Source organism: Macaca mulatta, chromosome 4 (genome assembly GCF_049350105.2).
Source record: "Macaca mulatta isolate MMU2019108-1 chromosome 4, T2T-MMU8v2.0, whole genome shotgun sequence".
In the NCBI taxonomy this organism is placed as follows: domain Eukaryota; kingdom Metazoa; phylum Chordata; class Mammalia; order Primates; family Cercopithecidae; genus Macaca; species Macaca mulatta.
In genome coordinates this window covers 14602065-14627894 of record NC_133409.1, presented here as the reverse complement: position 1 = coordinate 14627894, position 25830 = coordinate 14602065, and the positions used below count along the sequence as shown (strand labels likewise).

The 25830-nt window shown below is 39.4% G+C and overlaps 1 protein-coding gene across 1 annotated transcript in view; it reads left to right on the top strand.

Annotated features, from left to right (window-relative positions):
• Positions 1–25830, top strand: part of AK9 (adenylate kinase 9) — a 177972-nt gene that overhangs the window by 143422 nt on the left and 8720 nt on the right. The window contains exons 30-35 of the mRNA XM_028847018.2: positions 10988–11200; positions 11555–11773; positions 13157–13370; positions 18198–18399; positions 20778–20924; positions 21032–21252. Coding sequence (XP_028702851.1) covers positions 10988–11200; positions 11555–11773; positions 13157–13370; positions 18198–18399; positions 20778–20924; positions 21032–21252 — 1216 coding nt within the window. The remainder of the gene's footprint in view (positions 1–10987; positions 11201–11554; positions 11774–13156; positions 13371–18197; positions 18400–20777; positions 20925–21031; positions 21253–25830) is intronic.

The following is a 25830-nucleotide window of genomic DNA, read 5'->3' as shown; positions in this document are numbered from 1 at the left end:
TGAGCCATCACACCCAATCTTTGCCTTCTGGCTTAAGACACCCTTGTAACACCTTTTCGAGGCTGACCCTCTTGTAACCTGATTTCCATCTGTATAAAAATGTCCAGCCAAACAAGAAGAGAAAAAGAGGAATATCAGAAAATACAGCTTGCTACAAGTGCAACCACATGTCATCCTGGTGTGAATATGCTGGACTTCCATACAGAAGACTGCTGATATTATACAGTGCAACTGCAACTGTGGGCACAAAGCACTGCAGAGGAGGGGCCAAAGTAATTGTTGCTTTGTCAAAACAAAATATTTACAACCAAAAGTAGATAAAAAACCACTGGACAAAGAAAATTATGGCACCATCTAAGAATAAGAACCCTCCTCTTAATTATTTGCCTCAATTTTCATTCATTTATTCATTCAGTCCATCAGCAAACATTAATTGAGCTTTGTGTCTGACACTTTCAAATACTGGCAAATCAGCCTTGAGCAAAGCTTACAAAAATCCTAGCCTCATTCTCATGCTCATTTCCCTCATCAAACATGTTCTAAAAGTTTACTCTGTTCAAGGTGTCATGCTAATGTTTAAGATCAAAAAGATGTCCTAACCCGGAATTAAGTACAGTTAACTACTTTAAGCCCTTGGGAGTCCCTAGTGGTCCCCTTCTGAATCATTTCAAATGTTTCAGCATGAAGGAGTCCAGGCTTTGCAGTTAAACACACCTACGCGGTATCCATTCTCCAGTTCTCGTTGACTTTGTCCGCTGCTCTCCAGTGCCTGGTGGAGTGCTGACACATGTGACATTCAACTTCAGTTATTTCTCTGAGGTTGTATAACATTGAGTAAGTCACTTAGCCTCTGTAAACCTAGGGCTTTTTATTGTAAAATGGGAAAAATTAATACACTTAGTTTCCCTAATTAATAATAATTTAATTTCCCTTTGCTACTCTTTAGTTAAATCTTCTTTTCTTAAGAATTAGTTTTCAGGATAAACTTTAAATGTTCTTTATAATTTTTTCATTTGTTAACATTAGAATGGTGTGATTTCTTCTGATTTTTCATTCGGAAATTCAATATTCTATGTAGAGGTTAAACAGGATTTTGTAAGTCAGTTCTCCTGAGACTTCGTGTTTGTAAAATTGGCTGTGTATCCCACAAAACTGATACAAACAAACTCGCAACACAACTCCTGAGATTTTTGGTGAATTAAAAATTAAAACTGTATGTGGGGTTTTTTTTTTCAACTCCTTTGATGGAAATTTTATATGTCCTGCTACTAACTCAGACAATAAAGCAGACAAAATGTAGCATCTCAGGGATGAGTTAGTGTGCTTGTTACTATTGGTCAGTGTGCCACCTTGAGTGGCATCCATCCCGACTCCACATCTATCCTGGAGCTCACTTTCATGAACAGATCCAGGGGGTTTCTCACATTTGCCTTTCCTATGCAGAATATGCAGTTCCGTGACTTGCCTTTTTCACACTAACTGGGGAATTTCAGGCAGAGAAAGCCCTTCCCAGGTTTGTCTTCTTGCCCTAAACAAAATCATTGCCTTTACTTTCTTTTTAGCACTGAATGGGACATTTCCAACGTTAGAAATCACTTCAATATCCCAGGCACTACTTGCATTAATATCATAGGGAAACGTCGCCATCTTGTGGACCTGTCATCTCAGAATGTGACTGTAAGGCAGCCCCTGGCCTTGCTTGTAATCTTTCCTCTCTTCCTGTCCACCGGCTCTGTCTCTGGGTCTCTATTAGGTGTTGGGTAGCCACTGGGAGGTGAAAGCAAGGGAGGGCCAGGGCAGGGAGCCCAGGGAGCAAGTGAGCACAGTGTCAGACTACACCTCGGTGAAGAGTAATAGAGACACATCGATCATAGGTACTGAGCGAAGGTCCAAGTCAGGGTCCACACAGGCTGAAACAAAGGTCGGGACCAAGTACCATGCCAGAACCATCTCCAAGATCCTCTAGGAAGAAGACAGAGTGTTTAGACCCAAAGGTTGAAACACAGAGGCCTCTTCAGGATGAAACAGCAACCAAAAGTGTACATGGGTACGGGTTGGAGACAGATTAAAAGCGCTGAAAACCAAGTAGTTCACAATAGCAGCTCCACAGGCAACATCAGTCACACCACAGCATAATAAAGGAATCTGGGGATCTAGATAATGAACATCTGTGTCAGGAAGCCCTGAGAACTCTGACAGGTCTTTTATTTCTTCCATTTCTTCATGCTTTCCTCTTCCATCCTCTCTCTAATAAGAAAAAATCCATTGCTCTCCTGGCACAAGCTTGTATCCAGATGTAGCTTCCCCTGTCTTCCTCTACCAATAGACAGTAGTAACACAGCTTACCCCAAATCTAGTCCTGTCTCTCTGAGACTATGAATTTATTTGCTTTCTGCTTGTCCCCTCTGTTTTCTGTTTCTCTGTTCCCCTTTTCCATCCTTCTTTGGATTATTTGAATATATTTAGAAATTCATTTTAATTATCTATTGCCCTTTTTTCTTTTGAAAAGTGTGTAAAATTTTTATTTTTTCTTTTTCAATTTGTATTTTAGTTCAGAGGGTATATGTGCAGGTTTGTTACATGGGTAAATTGCATGTTGCCGGGGTTTGGTGTACAAATAATTTTGTCACTCAGATAGTAAGCATAGTACCCAATAGGTAGTGTTTTGACCCTCGCTCTCCTCCTACCCTCTACCCTCAAGTAGGCCCCAGTGTCTGTTGTTCCCCTCTTTGTGTCCATGTGCACTTGAAGTTTAGCTCCCACTTATGAGAACATGCAGTATTTGGTTTTCTGTTCCTGTGTTAATTTGCTTGGGATAATGGACTCCAGCTCCATCCATGTTGCTACAAAAGATATGAATTCATTCTTTTTTATGGCTGCATGGTATTCCATGGTATATATGTGCCACATTTTCTTTATCCAGTCCACCACCACTAATGGGCACCTAGGTTGATTGCATGTCTTTGCTATTGTGAATAGTGCACTGCATGTGTGCATGTGACTTTTTGGTAGAACGATTTCTATTCCTTTGGGTGTATACCCATTAATAGGATTGCTGAGTTAAATGGTAGTTCTAAGTTCTTTGATAAATCTCCAAACTGCTTTTCACAGTGGCTGAACTAATTTACATTCCCACCAACATTTCCTTTTCTTCATAACCTCACTAACATCTGTTATTTTCTGACTTTTCAATAATAGTCATTCTGACTGACACGAGATAACACATCACTGTGTTTTTGATTTGCATTTCTCTAATGAGTAGTGATATTGAGCATTTTTTCACTTGCTTGTTGTCTGTGTCTATGTCTTCTTTTAAGTGTCTGTTTATATCTTGTGCCCATTTTTTAATGGGGTTGTTGTTTTGGGCTTGTTGATTTAAGTTCCTTGTAGATTCTGGATATTAGACTTGTGTTATATGCATAGTTTGCAAATATTTTCTCCCATTCTGTAGGTTGTCTGTTTCTTCTGTTGATAGTTTCTCTTGTGTGAAGAAGCTCTTTAGTTTAATTAGGTCCCATTTGTCAATTTTTGTTTTTGTTGCAATTGCTTTTGGAGACTTTGTCATAAAATATTTGTCCAGAACCAAAACAGCATAGCACTGGTACAAAAACAGACACATAGAGCAGTGGAACCCAGAAATAAAGCTGCACACCTACAATCATCTGATCTTTGACAAGGTCGACAATAACAAGCAATAGTAAATAAATGGTGCTGGGATAACTGGCTATCCATATGCAGAAGAATGAACCTGGACCTGTTCCTTTTACCATATACAAAAATCAAAATGGATTAAAGACTTAAATGTAAGACCTAAAACTATAAAAACCCTAGAAGAAAATCTATTACCTTTCTAAGTATACCTCTATGCTTCATTTTTCAGTAGTTATGCTAGAATTACAAATACATCCTTGGCTTTTCACATTCTACTTAGGGTCAATATTACTCAATGTAATATTGTATAAACGTTAGAACTGTCTAGCTCCATTTGCCTCACTCATCTCCAACGCACTAACATCCTTTATGCTCTAGTTGTGATGTGTTTTACAACTGAATACATTACAACCCTCATAAGAAATAGTTCTAATGTTTATATTAGTCACATGTATTTTTAAAAAATTAATAGGAAAGAAAGCCTTGTTTTACATTTATCTACATATTTACTATTTCTGATGTTCTTCATTCATTCCTCTGGTGTGATGGAAATCAGAAGGATGAGAATGCTGGACATCTGAATTATTGTTCACCTACTGTGTTTTTCTTTTCTCTGTATCTTTGCTTTTTAACAATTTGGTTATGATTTGCCTACATATCATTTTCTTCATATTTAGTTTGGGGCCCACTAAGCTTCTTTAATCTGTACATTTATGTCTTTTACTAAATGTGGGGAAACTTAAGACATTATTTCTTTAGACATTTTTTCTGCCTCATTTACTCTTTGTCTTCTTCTTATAATACCCCAGTTACACATAGGTTAGACCTTTGCTGTTGTTCCACATGTCCTGGGGACTCTGTTGATTTTTTTCCATCTTTTTTCTCTCTCTTCTTTAAGGTAAATAATTTAAGCCCAACCAACAATTTTTTAAATTTCAAATATTGTATTTTTAGTTCTAAAATTTCCATTTGGTTAGTTTCTATATTTTCTATTTCTCTCCTAAGATTTCCTCTCTGTTCATTTATTATAAGTGTATTTTCCTTTTCCTCTTTGATCATTGTAATAATAACTGCTTTAAAAGTTCTTGTTTGGTGATTCTAACACCTGGGCTGGGTATTTGATTATTATCTTTCTTCAAGAGGATGGGTCAAATTTTCGTGATTCTTCGTATTTTGAGTAACTTTGGATTCTATTCTAGAATTGTAAATGTTATATTGTGGGGATTCTGGATTTTGTTATATACCTCCAAAGAGAAATGAGGTTTTGTTTTAGCAGCCAATTAACTTGGTAAGATCAACTTTAAAATTCTGTCATTCCAGCAATGAATGGCAGCTCTGTGTATACTGTTCTTGAACTGCCCATATGTACATGGTTCACAGGCTAGCCAGAGTCTTGGACAAATTGAGTTTGGTATTCTCTTCTCTGGATCTCTCATCTCTGGCATTTACCCTCACTCTCCAGTGGCCCTGGTTGTGGCTCCTTTCTCTGGTTGCTCCATCCAGAAAGTCAGCTGGCTTTCTACCAAAGTTTTAGTCACACTGAACCACCACAACTCTGAAACTGCCCCAATGCACAAAATCAGAAAACTCACCCTATGCCATTTGCTTCCTCCAAATTTTGACTGCTCTTCAAAATCTGCTTTTCTTGCTCCAGAGACCTCAAATATAGTAGAGAGAGAGGAGTGTTGTTTACAGTTTATTATTATCTGCTAGAGGTTAAATAAACTTATTTCTTCATATTTGAGGCAGATCTTCAAGACCATGAAGTTTAGAATATATATCTTCCAACTTGAAGACTAAGAGATGCATGATGTCAGGGAAAACAACACTCTCTACAAGATTAAATGACTATTTGCAGAAAAATGAAAACCTTTTTTCCCCTGGGAAGAATTAGCCTGAGAGTCTCTTAAATGGTCTTTTGTGAAGATTTTTAGGATATTTTTAGGATTTTTTAAAATCAACATTGTACTATAGGTGTGAGCCAAAGCAAAGTAAGAAAAAGAAATAGCATACATATTAAAAAGTAAGAATAAAACTCATTATTTGTATATAATTTGAATATCTAGAAAGTATAAGAGGGTAAATTGCAGAAAAATTCCTTAAAGTCACCTCTACCAGCCCTTAACTTAACAGCGACATTTGCCCTATACAGAAAAAAGGTAAGTAATTTCTAAAGGGATGAAATAATCTGTCTAGAAGATTCTAGGTCCCCAGAATGTTGGTACCCTTCAGTTTTGGGGCAATGTCCAGGCTTCCTGCATCTTCTCATCTTCACATCTTAAATAGAAGTGTGATACAACATTACCTGCTCATATACAGACAGCATGCAGTTGCTCTGAACTAATCAGTTTAATCCTTCATTTATAAAAATGAATAGCCAACCAAGGGTTACCATATACTTGAGGAAAATCACCAACAAAAGGAAAACCCAACATAAACAAACAGAACAATTGATCATAAAACAAGTGGACAACTCATGAAACATCATTAAATATTTAAAAAATTTCACTTTCTCTCAGAAAATTCAAGAAGAAACTTGTATCCATAAAACAGGAAGAAGATGCTATAAAAAGTCAGAGTTTTTTATAGCATCTTTTAAAACTCTTTAACAAAAAAGAGTTAATGAAAACTAAAAAAAGTTAAAAGTTAAACTGAAAAAAAGGAAAAGTCCAAGAAGTTTCTCAAATATTAAAAAAATGCAAGAGATGGGAAATATGAAAGAAAAAACTGAACATCTATGAGGTCAATCCAGGAAGGTCAACATCCAATATGCATTTCAAAACAGTGGAAACAGAAAATAAAGAAGGAAATAATCTAAGAAATGTTAAAAGAAAAGTTCCCAGTATTGAAGAGAGCAGGAGGTCTTCAAGTTGAAAGGGCCCATCGAATGCCAAGCAGAATAAATAAAAAGAGATGTGCATTAGACATATCCTTATGAAATTCGAGATTGGCGGGTATAAAGAGAAGCTCCCATTTGTTTCTAAAATTTTTAAAGGATATCTACAAAGGAATGGAGGTAAGATTTGTATCAGACTTCTCAGTAACAATACTGGATAGTAGAAGACAAAGACAATGCTTGCAAAATTCTAAGTGAAAATGATTTTCAGCCTAGAACTCTGTACCTAGCCAAACTGTTTATAATGTGAGAAAATGAAATGGAAAAATTTTCAGATACTTAAGGTCTGTGAAAATTAGCCTCTTTTATATTCTTCCTGAAAAGAGTAGCCAATTTATATGATGAATAACACTGCTTCTGCTCACAAAACAAACAACAATAAAACAAACAAACAAAAAACGCCTAGAAATATGGAGGTGGGGAGAGACAATAAGAGTATTATTCAAATATGAGGCAAATGTAATTGTAGCGTGATTTTGAATGAGAAGAAAAAATGATGTTTGGTCTTGATACTAGAAACATTCTACTTAGGGTAGTGCATGTTTCTTTATATAGAATTGCATTCCCTGTATTACTAACTCTAGCTGTAGTGAATAAGAGTTACATAATTTAACATAGCAGGTGCTGTTTATTGGATTTCCATATTCAGAATCAATCAAATGCTGTTTGCTTGCTTTTAATTTTTAGAATCAATTTTACATGAAACACCAAATACTGAACTCCAATTATAGGACAGGGACATAAATGTAATAATATTGGAGACGAAATACTTAGAAACTGAAGAAAGGGAGACTTGGAAGGAAGAGTAAGGACATCCTCTTGACGGGGAATCAAAACAGACATCTGAAGAGAACAGCTCAATAAATAGAGATTCAGAGATAGTATTCAAAGTTATAAGCACTCGATTACAAAATAAACAGCGAAAATATGACTAAAACTGGGCAACAGGCAGAAAGAGGAGTGATGTAAGTTAGCTAAATTCCTCATAATCACTGGCAGGAAAGAGGAACCAAATATCACGAGGGTCAAAAGTGATTACCATTTACTGTTTGTTTTGTTACTTTCTAAACTGCTATAGAAAAAAACACACATTTTTTAAATAGAAGAGTGATTGAATGAACTGTGATACTACGAAATACTATGTGACTGTTAAAAATATTAAGATGCCAAGAACAATCAGTGAAGAGAAAGAAACGCATCCAAATAGGAAAAGAAGTTAAACTATCTCTTTGCTGACAATGTAGTTCTATACCTGTAAAACCCTAAAGACCTTACACCCTAAAGTCAGAATGGCTTTTTTTTTTTTTTTGAGACAGGCTGGAGTACAGTGGTACCATCACAACTCACTGCAGCCTCAACTTCCAGGGCTCAAGCAGTCCTCCTGTCTCAGTCTCCAAGTAGCTGGGACTGCCGATAGAAGCACACTTAGCTATTTTTTTATTTTGGAGAGACAAGGTTTAACCATTTTTCCCAGGCTGGTCTCAAACTCCTGGTCTCAAGCAATCTGCCAGTCTCAGCCTCCCAAAGTGCTGGAATCACAGGTATGAACCACCATGCCTGAGCTAGAATGGCTATTATTAAAAAGTCAAAAAACAACAGATACTGGTGAGGATGCAAAGAAAAGGGAATGCTTATACACTCTTGAGGGGAATGTAAATTAGCTGAGCCACTGTGGAAAGCAGTTTGAAGATTTCTCAGAGAACTCAAAACAGAAATACCATTCGACCCAACAATCCCATTACTGGGCATATATACAAAAGAATATAAATTGTTCTACCAAAAATACACATGCACTCATATGTTCATCATAGTCCTATTCACAATACAGAGACATGGAATTAACATAGGGGCTCATCAATGATGGACTGGATAAAGGAAGTGTGCTACATATGTATAATACTGTAGAATACTGCATGGCCATGAAAAAGAACAAACTCATATCCCTTGCAGCAATGTGGATGCAGCTGGAAGCCATTATCCTGAGCAAATTAACACAGGAACAGAAAACCAAATGCCCTGTATTCTTATTTATAAGTAGGAGCTAAACACTGGGTACTCATGGACATAAAGATGGCATTAATAGACACTCAGAACTACTAGAAGGAGGAGGGTTGGGGACAGGGTTGAAAAAATAACTATTGAGTACTATGCTGACTATCTGGGTGACATGATCAATCATACCCCAAACTTCAGCATCATGCAATATACCCTTGTAACAAACCTGCACACATACCCCTGAATCTAAAGTAAAAGTTGAAATTATCTTTTAATTAATTGAAAAAAATTGAGATGTATATTCTGATATGAAAAGAAATTTAAATATATTGCTAATTTTTTTAAAGTTGTAGAAAATAAAATAATCCCCCTTATGTTTAAAATACAAGGTAATTAAATATATATATATAGTAAAACATTTGTAAGGATCCTAACCAAATTGTTAACCAAAATTAATTCCAGGTAGGAGGGTAGAAATAGAGATAGGAGTGTGATGAAAGACTTCTACTTTTTATCTTATACAATACTATATAATTTAATTTCTTTATAATAAAAATGAATTTCTTTTTAAAATTGTACAATTTCAATTTTTAATAAAAAGTTGTAGGAGCTGTTCAGTGGAGCCAGAGAGGTGAGCATAAGTTCATCTGGAACTAAGATGTCCCAGCTTGTAGTGTAGACCTATCCCACTATACTTGCAATGATCCTTAGAAAATTAAATATCAGGATAGAAAATTGACAAGATATAATAAAAAGGAACAAGTCGTAAGGAGACTAAATGATCTCAAACTTCTTTAAAAGGAACCAGAACTGAAAAACCCTGCTCCATAGCCAAACTCCTTTTGGAGAAAGGGGAGCTTGGGCAGGAATGGGTCCTTATGCTCTCATCTTCCTCCCTGCACTCACAAGTCCAAATCCCATCTCCAGGCACCTTTCACAGGACCAGAGGCCTGGTCATTTAGAAGGATTAGGAAATAGCCAGAAAATTGCAGGCAAGAGACAATTTGAAGGCAAACAGTGGAGAGGGGCCGCAAGGGAGGGAGTGTTGAGCATTATTTAGAATTACAGTCCTTTGTAACCCCCCATCCCTTCCCATCCAGGACTCTCATCCTGGGAGTCTAGATAATTCCCAGGTTTCAGGCTGGAGGGTAGTTCTCCAATTGAAACAAGGAACACTACAGGGAGAACAGTGTGGAGGCAGTGCAGGAGGATGATTATTATAGGGTTCAGTTTTGTGCAAAGTGAACTATAGCACTTAAAACCTACACAATACAACTTAGTACCAATATCCTGTCATGGTCTTTAATAATCACTAATGTATTATTCTCATTTTCTCAGATAGGCTGTGGCCTCTGAAAAGGTATTTGCTGTTCTATTTGTACCCTGCTTTACACAAAGTGACAGTAATAGCTATAAGAGCATAATAATAGCTAACGTTCACATACTTACCATGTGCCAGACACTTTTCTAATGGCTTTGCATGTATTAACTAATTTAATGCTTCCAGCAACCCTGTGAGGTACTTTTATTATTCTTATTTTACAGATGAGGAAACATCTTGTCTCAGTTAAGACAGCTAGTGTTTTATACTCTTTGAACTGCATTAAATATTGTTCCTGAAGATCATCAAAAACATGTAACATTCTGACAATAATAAACATAAATGACATTTAATATTTTGTCTCTATATTTATTTATGGGACAACTTTGCGGCCAGAGTCTTGAAAGTATTAAAATTCTGAGTACCAAAGAAATTTTTAAACAATTTTTCCAAGATGGCAGGTTGGAGGCAGTGTTAGCATGCCTCCCCACTTGGAAAGACAAAATAATGTGTAGAGATTCACACTATGAACGTTTTTCCAAGAAGCAACATAGGGACTGAACAGGAAAACTGAAAGAAACCACAGACCCTTTGAAAGAAGCAGCGGGCTACAGCCTACACTAGGAGCCAGGCAGAAAACTGAGACAGTGAACCCGCTCCACATTGAGCATTGAGCACACTGCTACTACAACCAGCAACTGAGAAAGCCATCATCTAAAGATGGTAACCTCGGTGGTAACCGAGGAACTCACGCACAGAGGCTTCACCCCTGAAGGAACCCAGAAGTTACCAGCAACTATAAACATAAAGTCACATCCTCAAGGAGGAAAAAAGAAATTTTAAAAAACCAGTCAAATCCAAAATAAATTCAAAAATAATTAGAAGAAATAGTCTACCTAAATGAGAAGGAACCAGAAAAATAATTCTGGCAACATGACAAAAAAGGGTTCTATAACACCCCCAAAAGTGTCAGATGTTTAAAACTTTATTGTGTTACTCGATGAATGTCAACATACAATACCAACCAATATCAAGCCATTACAAAATATTCCAGATGATTTGTTAATAGTGTCTTTTGTTACATATTTTACATGTATAGTAAAAGGGAATGTTTTCTTCCTTAGAATGTTGTTAGAGATGATGAAGAGATTAGTGAGGAAGAACTGGAAGAAGACAATGATGATATTGAAAACATCCTTGAAGATGAGTTTCCAAAAGATGAGGAAGAGATGAGTGGTGAGGAAGATGAAGAACAGGAAACTGATGCAATTGAGCGCCTGAGAGGTGAACTAGGAGAAAAATTTGAATCAGATACACATAATTTACAAATAATACAGGTTATTACTTTTCCTTCACTTTTTATAATTCAAAAAGTAACATTTGAGAATCAGACTAAAGCAATTTAGTTCATGCCATTTTTTAAACATTTCAAAAATGCATATTTTAGGGCTGTATTTCCTTTTATCAGTATCATTTAACAATTATGCAATAAGTCCATAATTTAAGAGCAATGTGGAAGCCACAGAGGGTCAGAGTAAGTTTAATCACCAACATGCAGCCACTTGGAAGCTGGAAATTATTTGTGTTCTGGACTGAAGTAGTCAGTCACCAGCAGTGTGTACATGCTGTGACTAAATACTACCAGCCTTTTTCTCACTAAATATATTTGTTTTTATGACTTTTCTTATCAGGATGAACTTGAGAGGTATTTGATACCAATAATTTCCATTAATGGAGCTCGGAAAAATCACATTGTACAATATACATTGAATATGAAACTGAAACCACTGGTGGAAAATCGTGCAAGCATTTTTGAGAAATGTCATCCAATATCAGCAGCCCTTGCCCAGAAAATGCTCAGCTTTACCTACAAGTATATAAGCTCATTCGGCTACTGGGACCCCGTAAAGGTAATTTCAGCAAATGCACCTGAAAGCCATGTTCCTTCTTTATTTTTTTCAAAGGTATGTCTTTCTTAAAAGGAAAAAGACTGGATAATTTCAAAAATTGTAAGTATTGTATAGTAGTCTCATCTAGCTATAAAAATACTTTGGAATTTAAAATGGAATCATTAAACTTTCAACTTTTCTTTTATCACCAACTGTATAACATAGAGCAGACACCCCTACCTCCCCCTGAGTTTCTCCTTATCTCTAGCCTTTACTCCCATCCATGAACTTCACTCTAGCCCAAGAATTACAATGTTGACACTACCATTGATCTGTAGCAACTGTCTTGAGGTAGCTCTCAGGGAGGAGCAATATCACCATACTGTTTCACACCTACTCTGTCAAGTCCAGGGATGGCTGACGCTTGCCCATCTGATGCTATAAAAAGATATTCAAATGTAGCATTGATCAATTGCCCAGTCTTCGTCATCACCAATGCAAAGATGTGGAACCACTCCTCCAACTTCATTCAGGAATGAAGGTGTATTTTTCCCTTTCATGATAGCTCTTAATGTATATGTGAGTGGGATTTGAACTGTACAAAAATACAGAAGAGAACCCGGTGGGATTTGCCCTACTAGAATACTCCAAAAGATAACCCAAGAACCCAATTGTATTAGTCATCTCTGGCTGCCATAACAAAATGCCACTTGGTAGCTTAAACAACAGAAATTATTTTCTCACAGTTCTAAAGGCTAAAAGTTCAAGATCAAGGACCAGCAGGGTTGGTTTTTCTGACAAGGCAAGACCTCTCTCCTTAACTTGCAGTTGGCCGCCTTCTAACTGTGTCCTCACGTGGTCTTTTCTGTGTGCCTACCCCGGTGTAAGGACACCAGTCCCACCAGATTCAGGTTCCATCCTTCTGACCTCATTTAACCTTAATTACCTCCTTTATTAAAGGCCCTGTCTTCAAATACCGTCACTTTGGGTGCTAGGGCCTCAAACAGAAATTGAGGAGGTAAGGGAGAAACAATTCAATCCATAACATCACCTTAGGAATGGACCTCTTTGTGAGGATAAATTGGCCTGTGAATAAATGCAAACCTCTTAGGCTCTTTGACAGAAACATTCAGTATACACTAAACACACTATAAAGGAAGTAGAAGGACTATAATTGTCATAAACTGAAGGCCAATTAAGAACTATTACATTGATTACATACGGCTGTAAAATAATGTGTACTTTTCCACAGTTGTTTAATATTAATTGTTGATTATAATTAGTTTTCCTATTCTGTAAGGAAATTTTTTTCTTGTGTTATGAATTGCTTTTTTCAAATGTATTTCAGGGAAGTGCTGTATAAATTCAAACTAACTTTCAAATTCAACTGTGTATATGTTGCAGCTAAGTGAAGGAGAGACAATCAAGCCAGTTGAAAATGCAGAGAATCCAATTTATCCTGTAATCCATCGTCAGTATATTTATTTTTTATCTAGTAAAGAAACAAGAGAAAAATTTATGAAGAACCCAATCAAATATATCCGCCAACCCAAACCTAAGCCTACTGTGCCCATTAGGATTATAATTGTGGGGCCTCCAAAATCTGGGAAAACTACAGGTGAGCGTATGTTTGCCTTTGTTTCCCTCAAGCATAAAAGAATCTGCTTGTTAACTATAACAGGTCCATTACCCGATGCACATGGCAGGTCAATTCACCAGGACACTGGGCTGCAGCAGAAAAAGACATTTAATCATAGGGTGGCTGAGTGAGGAGACAGGAGGAAATCTCAAATCTGTCTCCCTGAGGAATTTGGGGCTAGGGTTTTTAAGAGTTTTGGAGTGGGCTGAATTGAAGTGCAAAAATCATTGATTGGTTGAAGAATGCAGGTTGAAGTCATGGGACAGGGAGATGAAGAAACTGAATTCTCCTGCTGATTCAGTTCCTCTCTGGGGGTCTTTAAACCTCCTGTTGGTGTCAGCTATTCTGCTGACATTTAGGTTCTGCTTAAGGAATTCCTTAACAAAAGCCTTATTAGTCTAACATCAGAGAGCCTATCTATCTTAAACAAAAAGCCTTATGAGTTGAACATCAGAAATCCTGTTTATAGGAATGATGGGGATGCCAGTGGTCAGTAACTACGCTATGTGACTTTCAGTTACAAGTAAGTGGGTCAAAGCTGCAGCCTGATTCAGGCTTATTATAATTATATTTCTGTCCAGAATTCTTGTTAATCCTGTGAGAATGACTTCACCCTGAAAACTAGTGCCACTTTTCAGAAAACCAACTATCAAGATTGACTCAAAACAAGATAGAAAACCTAAATAGACCAATAACCATCGAAGAGAAGGCATTCGAAAATATAACCCAACTCTGAAATGGCCCAGGATCAAATTGTTTTAGACAAAAATTATAGCAAATTTTAAAAGAATTAAAAACTCAAGAGATAATGCCTGTATTTTTATAAGCTCTCCCATAGCAAGGAGAAAGAGTAAGTTTCCCAACTTATTTTTATTTTCTTTTTTATTAAGGAATATGGTTCATACAGCCAAAAAGGCATATAGGATACAAATCCATTTTTTAATTAACATGACCCTAATATCAAAACCTAACCAAGACAATGCAAGAAATTACAAACTAATATTCATAATTATAGTCAAATATCCTAAGTATATAAAGTATATGAAAATATTTTATAAATATAATCTACTATACTAGGCACAGTGGCTCATGCCTGTAATCCCAGCACTTTGGGAGGCCAAGGTAGGAGGATTACTTGAGCCCAGGAGTTCAGGACCAGCCTGGGTAACATAGTGAGACCTCATCTCTTCAAAAAAATTAAAGCATTAGCTGGGCATGGTGGCACATGCCTGTAGTCCCAACTATTTAGGAGACTGAGGTGGGAGGACCACTTGAGCCCAGGAAATTGAGGCTACAGTGAGCCATGATCATGCCACTGTACTCCACCCTAGGCAACAGAGTGAAAGCCTGTCTCAAAACAAGTAATAATAATAAATAATTTTCTTAATCATTGCTGGAAAGGCATTTGATAAACTGTATTCCTGTAATGTTTTGTGTAACTTTGGACTTTAGGGCAAATAGTCCAAAACTTGGTTGGTTGTAGTATTTCAACATGACATGATAACAAAAAGAACAGTGGGTGGTTACAATCAGAACAGAATGGAAAGGGCAGATATAGGATACATTTCCAAGGAAAACAGTAAGTCTTAAAGATTGACCGAATAGAGAACTCTTTGTTCTCTTTTTTAGAGAGAGAAGGGAGTTTTATGTTCCAGCTCTTCAGATGAAAAGTTTATTTTGGCTTTATAAAGTTCTTAACATGACAAAAGAGTCTATAATTGTTACAGGAAAGGGGTCCAGAACCAGACCCCAAGAGAAAGTTCTTGGATCTCGCGTAAGAAAGAATTAAAGGCGAGTCCATAGAGTACAGCGAAAGCAAGTTTATTAGGAAAGTGAAAGAATGGCTGCTCCATAGACAGAGCAGCCCCAAGGGTTGCTGGTTGCCCATTTTTATGGTTATTTCTTGATGATGTGCTAAACAAGGGGTGGATTGTTCATGTCTCCCCATTTTAGACCACTAGGGTAACTTCCTGACGTTGTCATAGCATTTGTAAACTGTCATGGCACTGGTGAGAGTGTGGCAGTGAGGACAACCAGAGGTCACTCTCATTGCCATCTTGGTTTTGGTGGGTTTTAGCCAGCAAAAAACAGATTCATTACTGCAATCTGTTTTATCAGCAAGGTCTTTATGACCTGTATCTTGTGCTGACCTTCTGTCTCATCCTGTGACTTAGAATGCCTTAACTGTCTGGGAATGCAGCCCAGTATGTCTCAGCCTTATTTACCCAGCCCCTACTCAAGATGGAGTTGCTCTGGTGTGCGTGCCTCTGACATAATCGTATCCTAAATGTTCACAAAGATAATGATGTTTTCCAAAGACAGCAGAACATTGACATGCAAAATGAGATCCCACATCCAGAGCACAAAGTGAAAATGTAGATTACCTGATATCTCATTTTTTTGTTGAAATGGTGGTTGATTTTTAAACAAGGTGTCAAATTTTAGGAGCTTAATTATTGTTAGAACTTTAAAAAAAAATATCTCGTTCCAGCATTTGTGCAAAGCTGAAGTTACGTGCTCTGTGGCTCTCACAGGAACTTCCTTATTGGATGGTCCTGATGGTGGTCCCTGGTCAATCACCATCCTCATGGGATGAGTAGGGTTGTCAGTATCCTCCACCCACTGCTATTTCCACACAGTGCTCAGGCAAGGAATATACACACAACAGAGCACACCCACGTTTACTGGCTACTAGAATCCATTTATCTATCTATTGTCTCACTCAGGAGAAGCCAGTGTGAGTCTTCCTTCAGCCAATGGCAACATCTATGTAACCTTGGACAAATCAGTTCCCCTCATCTATAAAATCAAAATTTCAATATCAATTCCACTCACCTGATGAAATAGTTAAAAATATCAAATAAAGTCATGGAAGAAAAATTCCTCATAGGCTGTAAGTCACTATTGAAATGTCAAGTGTGCCATTATACATTTTAAAAATTATTTCCTAGAGTATTAACTGAGATCTAACTGTATAGGTTATGCAATGCTGATTGCATCATGGAGTCCATAAATGGACAGAAAGGAGAATGATACGATTCAGTGAAACAGGAGTGTTATATTGTTATTTGGGGTGTACTACCAGATATTAAGAGTACATATAAGATGACTTGCAAAGCTCTCAAAAATTTTGCTACCTCATGCAGAAGAAAGAAAACCCTTAAAATTGGTTTGTTAAAGAAAAAAAAAAAAAAAAGCAGATTTGGCCCATTAACCAGATCTATCAGCCACAGACCTGAAGTACTGTTAATGACTGACCTTTGACAGTTATTAGTTCCATAAAATATGGCAATTTTAATTTTTGAAATTTCATTGAGAAATGTGAAAATTAGCTTGCTGTTGATATAATCAGCCAGAGTCTAAAACTAAGGTGAACTGATAAATTCGTGAAATGAAATAAATTTAGAGTTTTGTTTTTCACTATCTGTTGGGTACTACTGTTCTGGTATCTTTGGGTTGGATCTTTTCTGGCTTGAAACCTCTGTGGCTGCAGCAGCTTTACCCAAATTCTTGTCCTGCATCCAGGAAGAATGAGGTAGGCAGACAACTGAACAGTGAAAAAGACAAATGTGAATTGAGTGTTACAGCAGCTCAGAGGAGACCCACAGTGGGTGGCTCCTCTGCACAGGCAGGTCATCTGTCCAGTGTTCAGTTCTCAGCAGAGAGGAGGCCCTGGAGAGGGTAACTCCTCTCTGCTCCTGGTTGTCCTGATGTCTGCTGCTCTCAGCAGAGATGAGGCCCTGGAGAGGGTGGCTCCTATCTGCTGGCAGGTCATTCTGCAGCTCTCAGCAGAGAGGGTAGCTCCTCTCTGCAACTGGTTGTTCTGTCATCTCCAGCTATCAGCAGAGAGGATACTCCTCTCTGGAGTTGGTCATCCTGTCCTCTCCAGCTATCAACAGAGAGGGTACTCCACTGTCAGCAAAGAGGGTACTTCTCTCTGCAGCTGGTCATCCTGTCATCTCTCTGCCCTCTTCGTCCTCTGGTCATCCTCTCCCTGCTCTGGCTGAGCCCAGGGCTTTTATGGACCTCAGAGGGGAGGAAGTGCCTGCTGATTGGTCCATGGGTGGCCCTGGGTAGGCCCAGAAGAGGCACCTGGGGCCTTACTGGGGACCCATCCCCTTCTGCCTAGGAATCAATCTGCCACCCACTGCTATTTATGGCCCCTGGGCTTGGCCCCAACCCCTGCTCAGAGATGGGAGTAGGGCCAGGAGCAGAGAGAGGCCAGACAGCGGGAGCAGACACCACTGAGCCTGCAGGGGTTGGGGAGGTTCCCAGGCCCCTGAGGATGCAGGCTGCAGAGATGCAGAGATGCCTGGGTCCTGCACCTGGGAGAACCCCCCAAGCTGCACCCAGGGAGCTCCCATCCTGCCAACTCGGAAGGGGCAGGGTTCTGGCTTGTCCATGGCTTCTGCCTGTTCCCTGGAGCAGGAGGCCTAGAGTTGCAGCTGTGGGTCAGGCGGCTGCAGCTGCACCCAAGAGGGCAGATCTTACCTGCTCCTGGCTGCCTCCAAGAGCACAGGGAGGCTCAGACCCACAGCAGCAGTTTAAGTGTCTGTAGCCACGCCCAGGAGGATGGGGCTCCTGCCTGCTCCATAGAGCAGGAGGCCTGGGTCTGCAGCATGGTTTGGGCAGCTGCAGCCAGCGTGATGGCAGCAGCCACTGCCATCACTATGTTTGCTACTTGGGAGACGGGATCATTAGAAGCCCAAACCTGAGCATCATGCAATATACCCATGTAACAAAGCTGCACATGTTCCCCTTGAATCTAAATCACTTAATTTAATTTAAAAGTTTTATGTTTTTCAGTTGCCAAAAAATTTACAAGCGAATATGGGTTAAAGCATTTATCAATAGGAGGAGCTTTGCGTTATGTACTAAACACTCACCCGGAAACAGAGCTGGCACTTATGTTAAATTGGCATCTTCATAAAGGAATGACAGCACCTGATGAACTGGCTATTCAAGCCTTAGAACTTTCTCTGATGGAAAGTGTGTGCGGTACTGCAGGGTAAGTGAATGGGGTGAGAGGATGGGACAGAGGGAATTAAATCTTTCAAGAAACTGCTGGCTCATGATTTAAAACACTTACATAGGTCTTACAGCTCTTATAAAAGGGTGTGATCTACTTCTCTCAAACTCTGGACACCTATATGGTTACATATTTGAATTTTCTGTCAAGCAAAAACTTGGCTTGAAAATTCACATGCCAGATTAGCAGGCAGGCCCCTTCACTCTCTCCAGCAACCCCTGAGTGGTCCAAAAGGCTTCAGACTTAAACAAAGGAGGCTGATGTGACTTCTACACTCCAGGAGTTCTTCTCACTGCCCCATGAAGTGATGGAGAAGTGGCCCTCCCCTGTCCCCCAGGTGCTGGTCCAATGGAGATGGTCTATGTCTGGCCCAGCATTCTGCACAGGTAGCAGTGCCTCTCCCTTAACACCACATTTGGACAAGAAAGCTATGCACTTGAGCTGTCGCTTCCATTTACACTTCTCACCTTTGCTCCTCCAGCATAGCCACGGGCCATACCCAGTAGTAAAAGCCCTCCCCATGAAACCTGAGGCCCTGGTCTTGAGCACAGTTCACTGACCTAGAACCCCCCTAATTTACTCAAAGTTTTCTATTAGAAGCCTCCTTGCCTTTCCTTATCTGTGACCCATAATTAAGTCCTTGAACAGTTCTCGTGAGTTCATTTATTGGGGAGCAGCTTCTGGTTTGTCAGACTTTATCCCCAGAAAAGGCCCCAGGTCTTACCCAAATTGAATTATCTCCTCCCTGGTGTTCAGCTTTGCATAAGATGGACCTCAGTGAGGCAATCATGGTTGAGTCAAAAAGATTTCATTCCACCTTAATACCAGGACAATGACTGCTCATTCACCCGGAATTTCCCTAATCCTGAGGGCCACTCAAGTGACTCTTCACAGAACAAGTAAATTGAGCTACTCTTGATTAAAAAAACAATGGCACCCTCATACATTCTCTATGAGGCCAGCCTAGCCAACAATCCCCTCTGCTGTAGAATTGTAGGCCAGTGCCTAGAGACTCAGCTGTTATTTAAAAAAAAAAGCTTCAGTTGAATTAAATGTAAAGGAGTTTAATTAAGCAATGAACAATTCACAAATTGGGCAGCCCCTAGAATCACAGCTGATTCATAGAGACTCCAGCGCAGCCACATGGTGGAAGAAGATTTATAGACAAAAAATGGAAATGGTGTACCGAAATTGGCAGTGAGATACAGAAACAGCTGGATTGGTTACAGGTTGGTGTTTGCCTTATTTGAACACAGTTTAAACACTTAGCAACCCATGAGTGGTTGAAGTATGGCCACTAGGATTGCCCAGGACTCAGTTATTGTTATAGGCACATACTCCTAAGTTAGGTTTTCAATCTTGTCTGACTATTAAGTTAGGTCACAGTTCATCCACAATAACTCAAATACAGAAGTGTGGCCATATTTAGTTTGCTTTAACAGCTGGAAAGCACTGAGGCAGGGCATCCTGTGGCTTAGGCCAAACCAAGCTCCCTGATGACCACCTGACGCCAGCATGCCCAGCTTGCTCCCACCTCACCGGGAGTTTCCTGACCTTGGGGGCTAGATACTATAACCAGCCTTTTTTCCCCTCCTCTCAGTTTGTTAGTGACAATCTCATTATCTCAATTTATTGAACTAGTTTAAATTCTCCTAGCCATTTCTGCTCAGAGGCATGCATCATGGGTCCTGATGGAATGATTCCCACCCAAATATTATAGGGCCACTCTCACCAACTCTCCCCCAGCTGCACTCTCAGGCTTCTCACAGAGCATTTACTGCAAAAAGCAAGCTTAGAGCACACTTTTTTTTTCCATATTGGCTTAGTCTCTTACTAAAATACTACTTCTTGAGCATCTAATATGTACCAGGTCCTACTCTAGTTGCTTTACATACCTGGTCTCCAATCTTTAAAACAACTCTAAGAGTTAAATATCATTTCCTCTCAGAAAGTTCAAACCAGATTTTAAATCTAAAGTTATCTGTCTGTAAAGCTATACTCTTTCATGTTTAGATTAATAGCACCAATTGAACACAATGTTCAAGGTACTGTGGGAGTTATCTCTCAAATTCTGCCAAAATCTATCTCCAGCATGCTGAGTGTAGAAATTCAGAGCTCTTTCCTACGCCCACCTTCTGAACTGTGTTTGGATGTGTCCTGCCCACCTCATGGCTCTTGGCCTGACTGAGATTAAAGATGCAGAGATGAAGAGGGCAAAGTGTGAAGAAAATAAATTGAGTTACATAAGGAAAAGCATGGGGCTACTCCTAAAGAGACAGACTGGTTCCAGAAGACAGAAAGGAAGTACAAGAGAAAAAGAAATGTGGAATTTTAATTTTCATGTTTTTCCTTGTTAGTGTTGTCATCGATGGATATCCTGTAACTAAACATCAAATGAATCTCTTGGAAGCCAGGTCAATCATTCCCATGGTCATCTTTGAATTGAGTGTGCCTTCCAAGGAGATTTTCAAAAGATTGCTCCTAGAAAAAGAAAATGAACAAAGGTAACGTGCATGATGAAGACAACAAAAAAGGAATAAACTTTAATCATACAGATGAAAAAGATATGTTTTGAACAGCTTTCTCCATTCCTTCTCTGTTTCTCTATTAGATTGCCTTATCCATTGCACAATAGCACACAAATTATAGCTGTCCATAATGTAAAGTATCGCAAAAATATTGGTGAGATTAGGCAATACTATCAAGAACAGCATCAGAACTGGTATGTGATTGATGGATTTCACAGCAAGTGGTGGGTATGGAATGAAGTCATTAAGAATGTTCAAATGGTGAATAAATATATGCAGACATACCTGGAGAGAATAAAAGCAGGTAAGAAAGCACTTTTTAAGGTAGAATAAAATATTAATTTAAAGTGTAAACATGCCTGACTCATGTTACTGTAATTCATTCCATTTGAACATGAGTCAGGCATGACTTAATCAGTATTTTATATATATAGTTATTATTCAATTATTGTGATGCTATGGTCTGAATATTTGTATCACTCAAAATTCATATGCTGAAACCAAATCCCCAGTGTAATAGTATTAAGAGGTGGGACCTTTAGGAAGTGGTTAGATCATGAGGGCTTGCCCTCATGAATGGGATGAGAGCCCTTATAGAAGAGGCTCGAGGGAGCCAGGTTGCCCCTTCTACCACATGAGAATACAGCGAGAGCACCATCTATGAGGAACAGTGCCTCACCAGATACCAGATTTCCTGGTACCTTGATTCTGGACTTCCCAGTCTCAAAAACTGTGAGCAATAAATCTCCGTTGTTTATTAATTACTGAGTCTGTAGCATTTGGTTATAGCAGCCAAAATAGACTATGACATGTGGGCATGTTTGTCCTAATAAATGACTGCCGCTACCCAAGCTATCATTTATTGAATGCCTCTGTGAATCTAGGACATAAAAATAATGCATGATCTCTCACTAAAAGGGTATATAGTGTTTGGAATAGTAAGAAGCTATTTTTCAGAATGTGTGGAGTAGTTATATGGGTCCATGATTGCAGAGCAAAATTTGATTTAGGAATCTAGAATTAAAATTATTTTTACTATTTACACCCATTATAGTATGATGTAAATGTTGAGTCCATAAAAAAAAAACTGAACTTGCTCATTAAAATGTCTTTTAATCTATATTAGGAATTCACAGAAGCACATGTTTGATTATATATTCTCATTAGTTTCTTGACTGTTCTCTGAAAATACACAAAATACAAGGAAAGTTATCAACATCTAATATCTCTAAAAAGAGTGATGACTACAAAGATGTGATCTGTAGGGGTCTCACAGACATCTGTTTCATGATTTTGTTTAACTTCAGAAACTACAGAGAAGGTACGATGAGGTTTATGGGAGCAATGTGACTAAGAGAATCCTGTACAAAGAAAAATGCAGTGAGGATTCCAATAATAACTGCATCACTGTATCTTCATTTGCTTCATCATGTGGGCATAACCAGTATCTCTGGTTCCTGTTTGTTTACAAATCTGTTTTCACCTACAGATCATAAGGCATGAAGATAAAAGTGCAAGGGAAGGGAGAATTGAGTTTTTAGAAATATCTCAATAAGCTCTGGATGGGATCGCACTGGAAAACACTCCACAGCAGACTTTGAAGCGAAAGCTGTGCCTCACTTATCTTTCTGTTACTCTATTTCACCCTCCCTGTCTTAGACTGGGTTCCCTAGAAACAGACTCAAGATGAAAAGTCACGTGCAGAAGTTTTACCAGAAAGTACTTTCAGGAGTAGAGTTGCCAGATTTAGCAACTAAAAATACAGGACACCCAGTTTTTTTTTCTTGAAGGAGTCTCACTCTGTCACCCAGGCTGGAGTGCAGTGGTGTGATCTCTGCTCACTGCAACCTCCCCTTCCTGGGTTTGAGCAATTCTCGTGCCTCAGCCTCCTGAGTAGCTAGGACTACAGGTGTGCACCACCACGCCTGGCTAATTTTTTGTATTTTAGTAGAGACAGGGTTTCACCATGTTAACCAGGCTGGTCTCAAACTCCTGACCTTGGGTGATACACCCCCCTCTGCCTCCCAAAGTGCTAGGATTGCAGGTGTGAGCCACCATGCCCAACTGACACCCAGTTAAATTTAAATTTCAGATAAACAATAATTATTTACTATAAGTATATCACAAATAATTGCATAGGGTATACTTATACTAAAAACTATTAATATTCATTGCTTATCTGAAATTCAAACTTCACCAGGCATTCTTTAATTTTATTTTTTGTTTTTTTGAGAGAGGAGCTTGCTCTCTTCCCCAGGCTGGGGTGCAGTGGTACAATCATAGCTCACTGCAGCCTTGATCTCCTAGTCTCAAAGGATCCTCCTGCCTCAGCCTCTCCAGTAGCTAGGACTACAGGTGCATGCCACCATGCCCAGCTAATTTTTCTTAATGTTTTTATAGAGTTTGGAGGGGGCATTCTTACTTTGTTTCCCAGGCTGGTATCAAACTCCTGGCTTCAAACAATCCTCCCACCTCAGCCTCCCACAGCACTGAGTTTATAGGCGTGAGCCACAGCACCCAGCAGTGTCCTTTATTTTATCCAGCAACTCTAATCAGGAGATACACCTGTGGACAAGTCAGGACGGTCAAATTCGGTAGAGGGAGAAACTAACCTGCAGTGTGGTGGGAGCAGAAGCCCTCAGTAGATCCTGGGGAAACACTGGTTCTGGGAGGGACCTTCAAAATGTCCCCAGAGTAGGGGGAGGGTCCAGGCTTTGTATCCTGTCCACCCTCGCATCAGCCTGTCATTGACCGCAGGCCACCCCGTGGGGGGGAGTATAACTTGTGTAAGCTGTGATAGAAGGGCAATTTCCAGTCCAGCTGTGAGCCATCAGCACCAGGGTGTCCAGCAGCTGCCGGGTGGGTGTGTCAGCCCTGGAGACGGAACTGAGGATCCACTACATGATTCCAGTGCCTGCCTCTGCCACACATCGTTTCATCTCAGTGAAATCTGTCCTGTTCTCTTCCGCTTCAGCGCCCCCTGACAATCCAGCTTGTACTCGATTGTTTGAATTTAGCTTTGATTTTTTTTCATGCTCTGTTTCCTTTTTATACTGTTCAAATGATCCTCCCCTACCAGGAGGCCAATATTTACCCTGATCAGTGAGATGGTGCAAGGCTGGGGCTAGAGGATTAAAGAGATTCCTCCTGCCACGTTCCGGAAGAGGGTACATAGATATTGCCAGATGTCATCAAGAATATCCCAATAATTAGAAAAAGAGACATTTGGGTGTCTTTTGAGACTTGAAGTCACATGATTCTAAATTACCCTGTCACTAAACCTGTCAGGATTGGTAAGGTTCAGTACATCTGAGCTAAAGAGCAACCTAGGAGTAGATAGTATTATAATAGTATAGCACCATGTAGTATGATATAATAATACTTTGTATTTTAATACTATATACCTTAATAATGCTATGTATTATTGTACTGTAGTACTACATGTTATAGTACCACTATAGTATCATAATAGTGCAATATTCTTTGTAGAAAATCAATATTGGGACTTCTTAGCCTTTTCATCTGTATAATAAGCAACAGATAGAATAGTGTATTTGTTATCTATTGTTGTGTAACAAATTAGTCCAAAATTTAGCAACTGCAAATCTCACACACACACACACACACACACACACACACACACACAGAGTTCCTGTGGGTCAGAAATCTGGACAGTTTAGCTGGGTAGTCTCTCACAAAGCTACAGTGAAGGTGTCAGCCAAGACTATGGTATTTTCTGAAGGCTCAACTGGGAAAGGGCCCACTGCCATGCTCACTCGTGTGATGTCGGTAAGATTCCGTTCCTTGATTGTTACTGGACTGAGGACCTCAATTCCTTGCTGGCTGCTGTTGGCCAGAGGCCACCCTCAGTTCCTTGCCACGTGAACCTCTCCAACATGGCAGCTTTCTTTATCAAGTGAACAACCTGAAAGGGCAAGAAAGAGTGTCCGTCTTTTGTAATTGTTTTACTTAGGGCTGCTGAAACAAACTGCCACCAGCTGGGTGGCTTAAACAACAAAAATGTATTGTCTTACAGTTTTGGTGGCTAGAAGTCCAAAATCAAGGTGTTGACAGGGCCATGCTCTGCCTGAAGATTCTAGGGGAGGATCTATTCCATGCCTTTCTGTTAATTTCCAGTGTTGCCAGAAATCCTCAGCATTCCTGAGGTTGTGGACGCATCACTCCAGTCTCTGCCTCTGTCATCACATGGCATTCTCCGTGTGTGTGTCTTTGTGTCTTCACACATCACTTTCCTTTCCATATCTGTCTGTTTGTGTGTATTTCTCTGACCCTATTTCCGAATAAAGTCATATTCATAGGTACTGGGGGTACTTCAACATATCTTTTTGGGAAACATAATTCAGGCCATAATGGTAAACTAATCTTGGAAGTGACAGCCCCTCACTTTTGCCATATTCTGTTTATTAGAAGCAAGTTACTCAGTCCAGCCCACACATGGGGGAGGAGATTACACAAAGGCATGAACACCACAAGGCAGGGATCAAGAATACCACTGGAGTCACGTCAGATCAGCCCACCCTGTGGCTTCCAGTGATACACATGACATGATGATACGGTGAAGGAATTCACAGTCAGATTTATGTTCAGATTAATCGGGCAATTGGGAATGTTAAGTGACAATAATTTTATGTGGTAAGGTTCAAAGTCATTAATGCTCTCCTAGAAAGCCCCTCTGTTAACTCTGTGAAACACGCGCAAAGACATTCAGGAGATCCCACCCAGCTGGCTCTCAGCTCTTCAGAGAAGACCAGAACCTAATGATATGGTCAGGATTCATTCATGGCTGGTATCCTTTCTTCTGGGACTCAGAAGTTGAGTTGGGGATTCTAAGTGACCTCTGTTGACTCTGATGAGTCTTAGA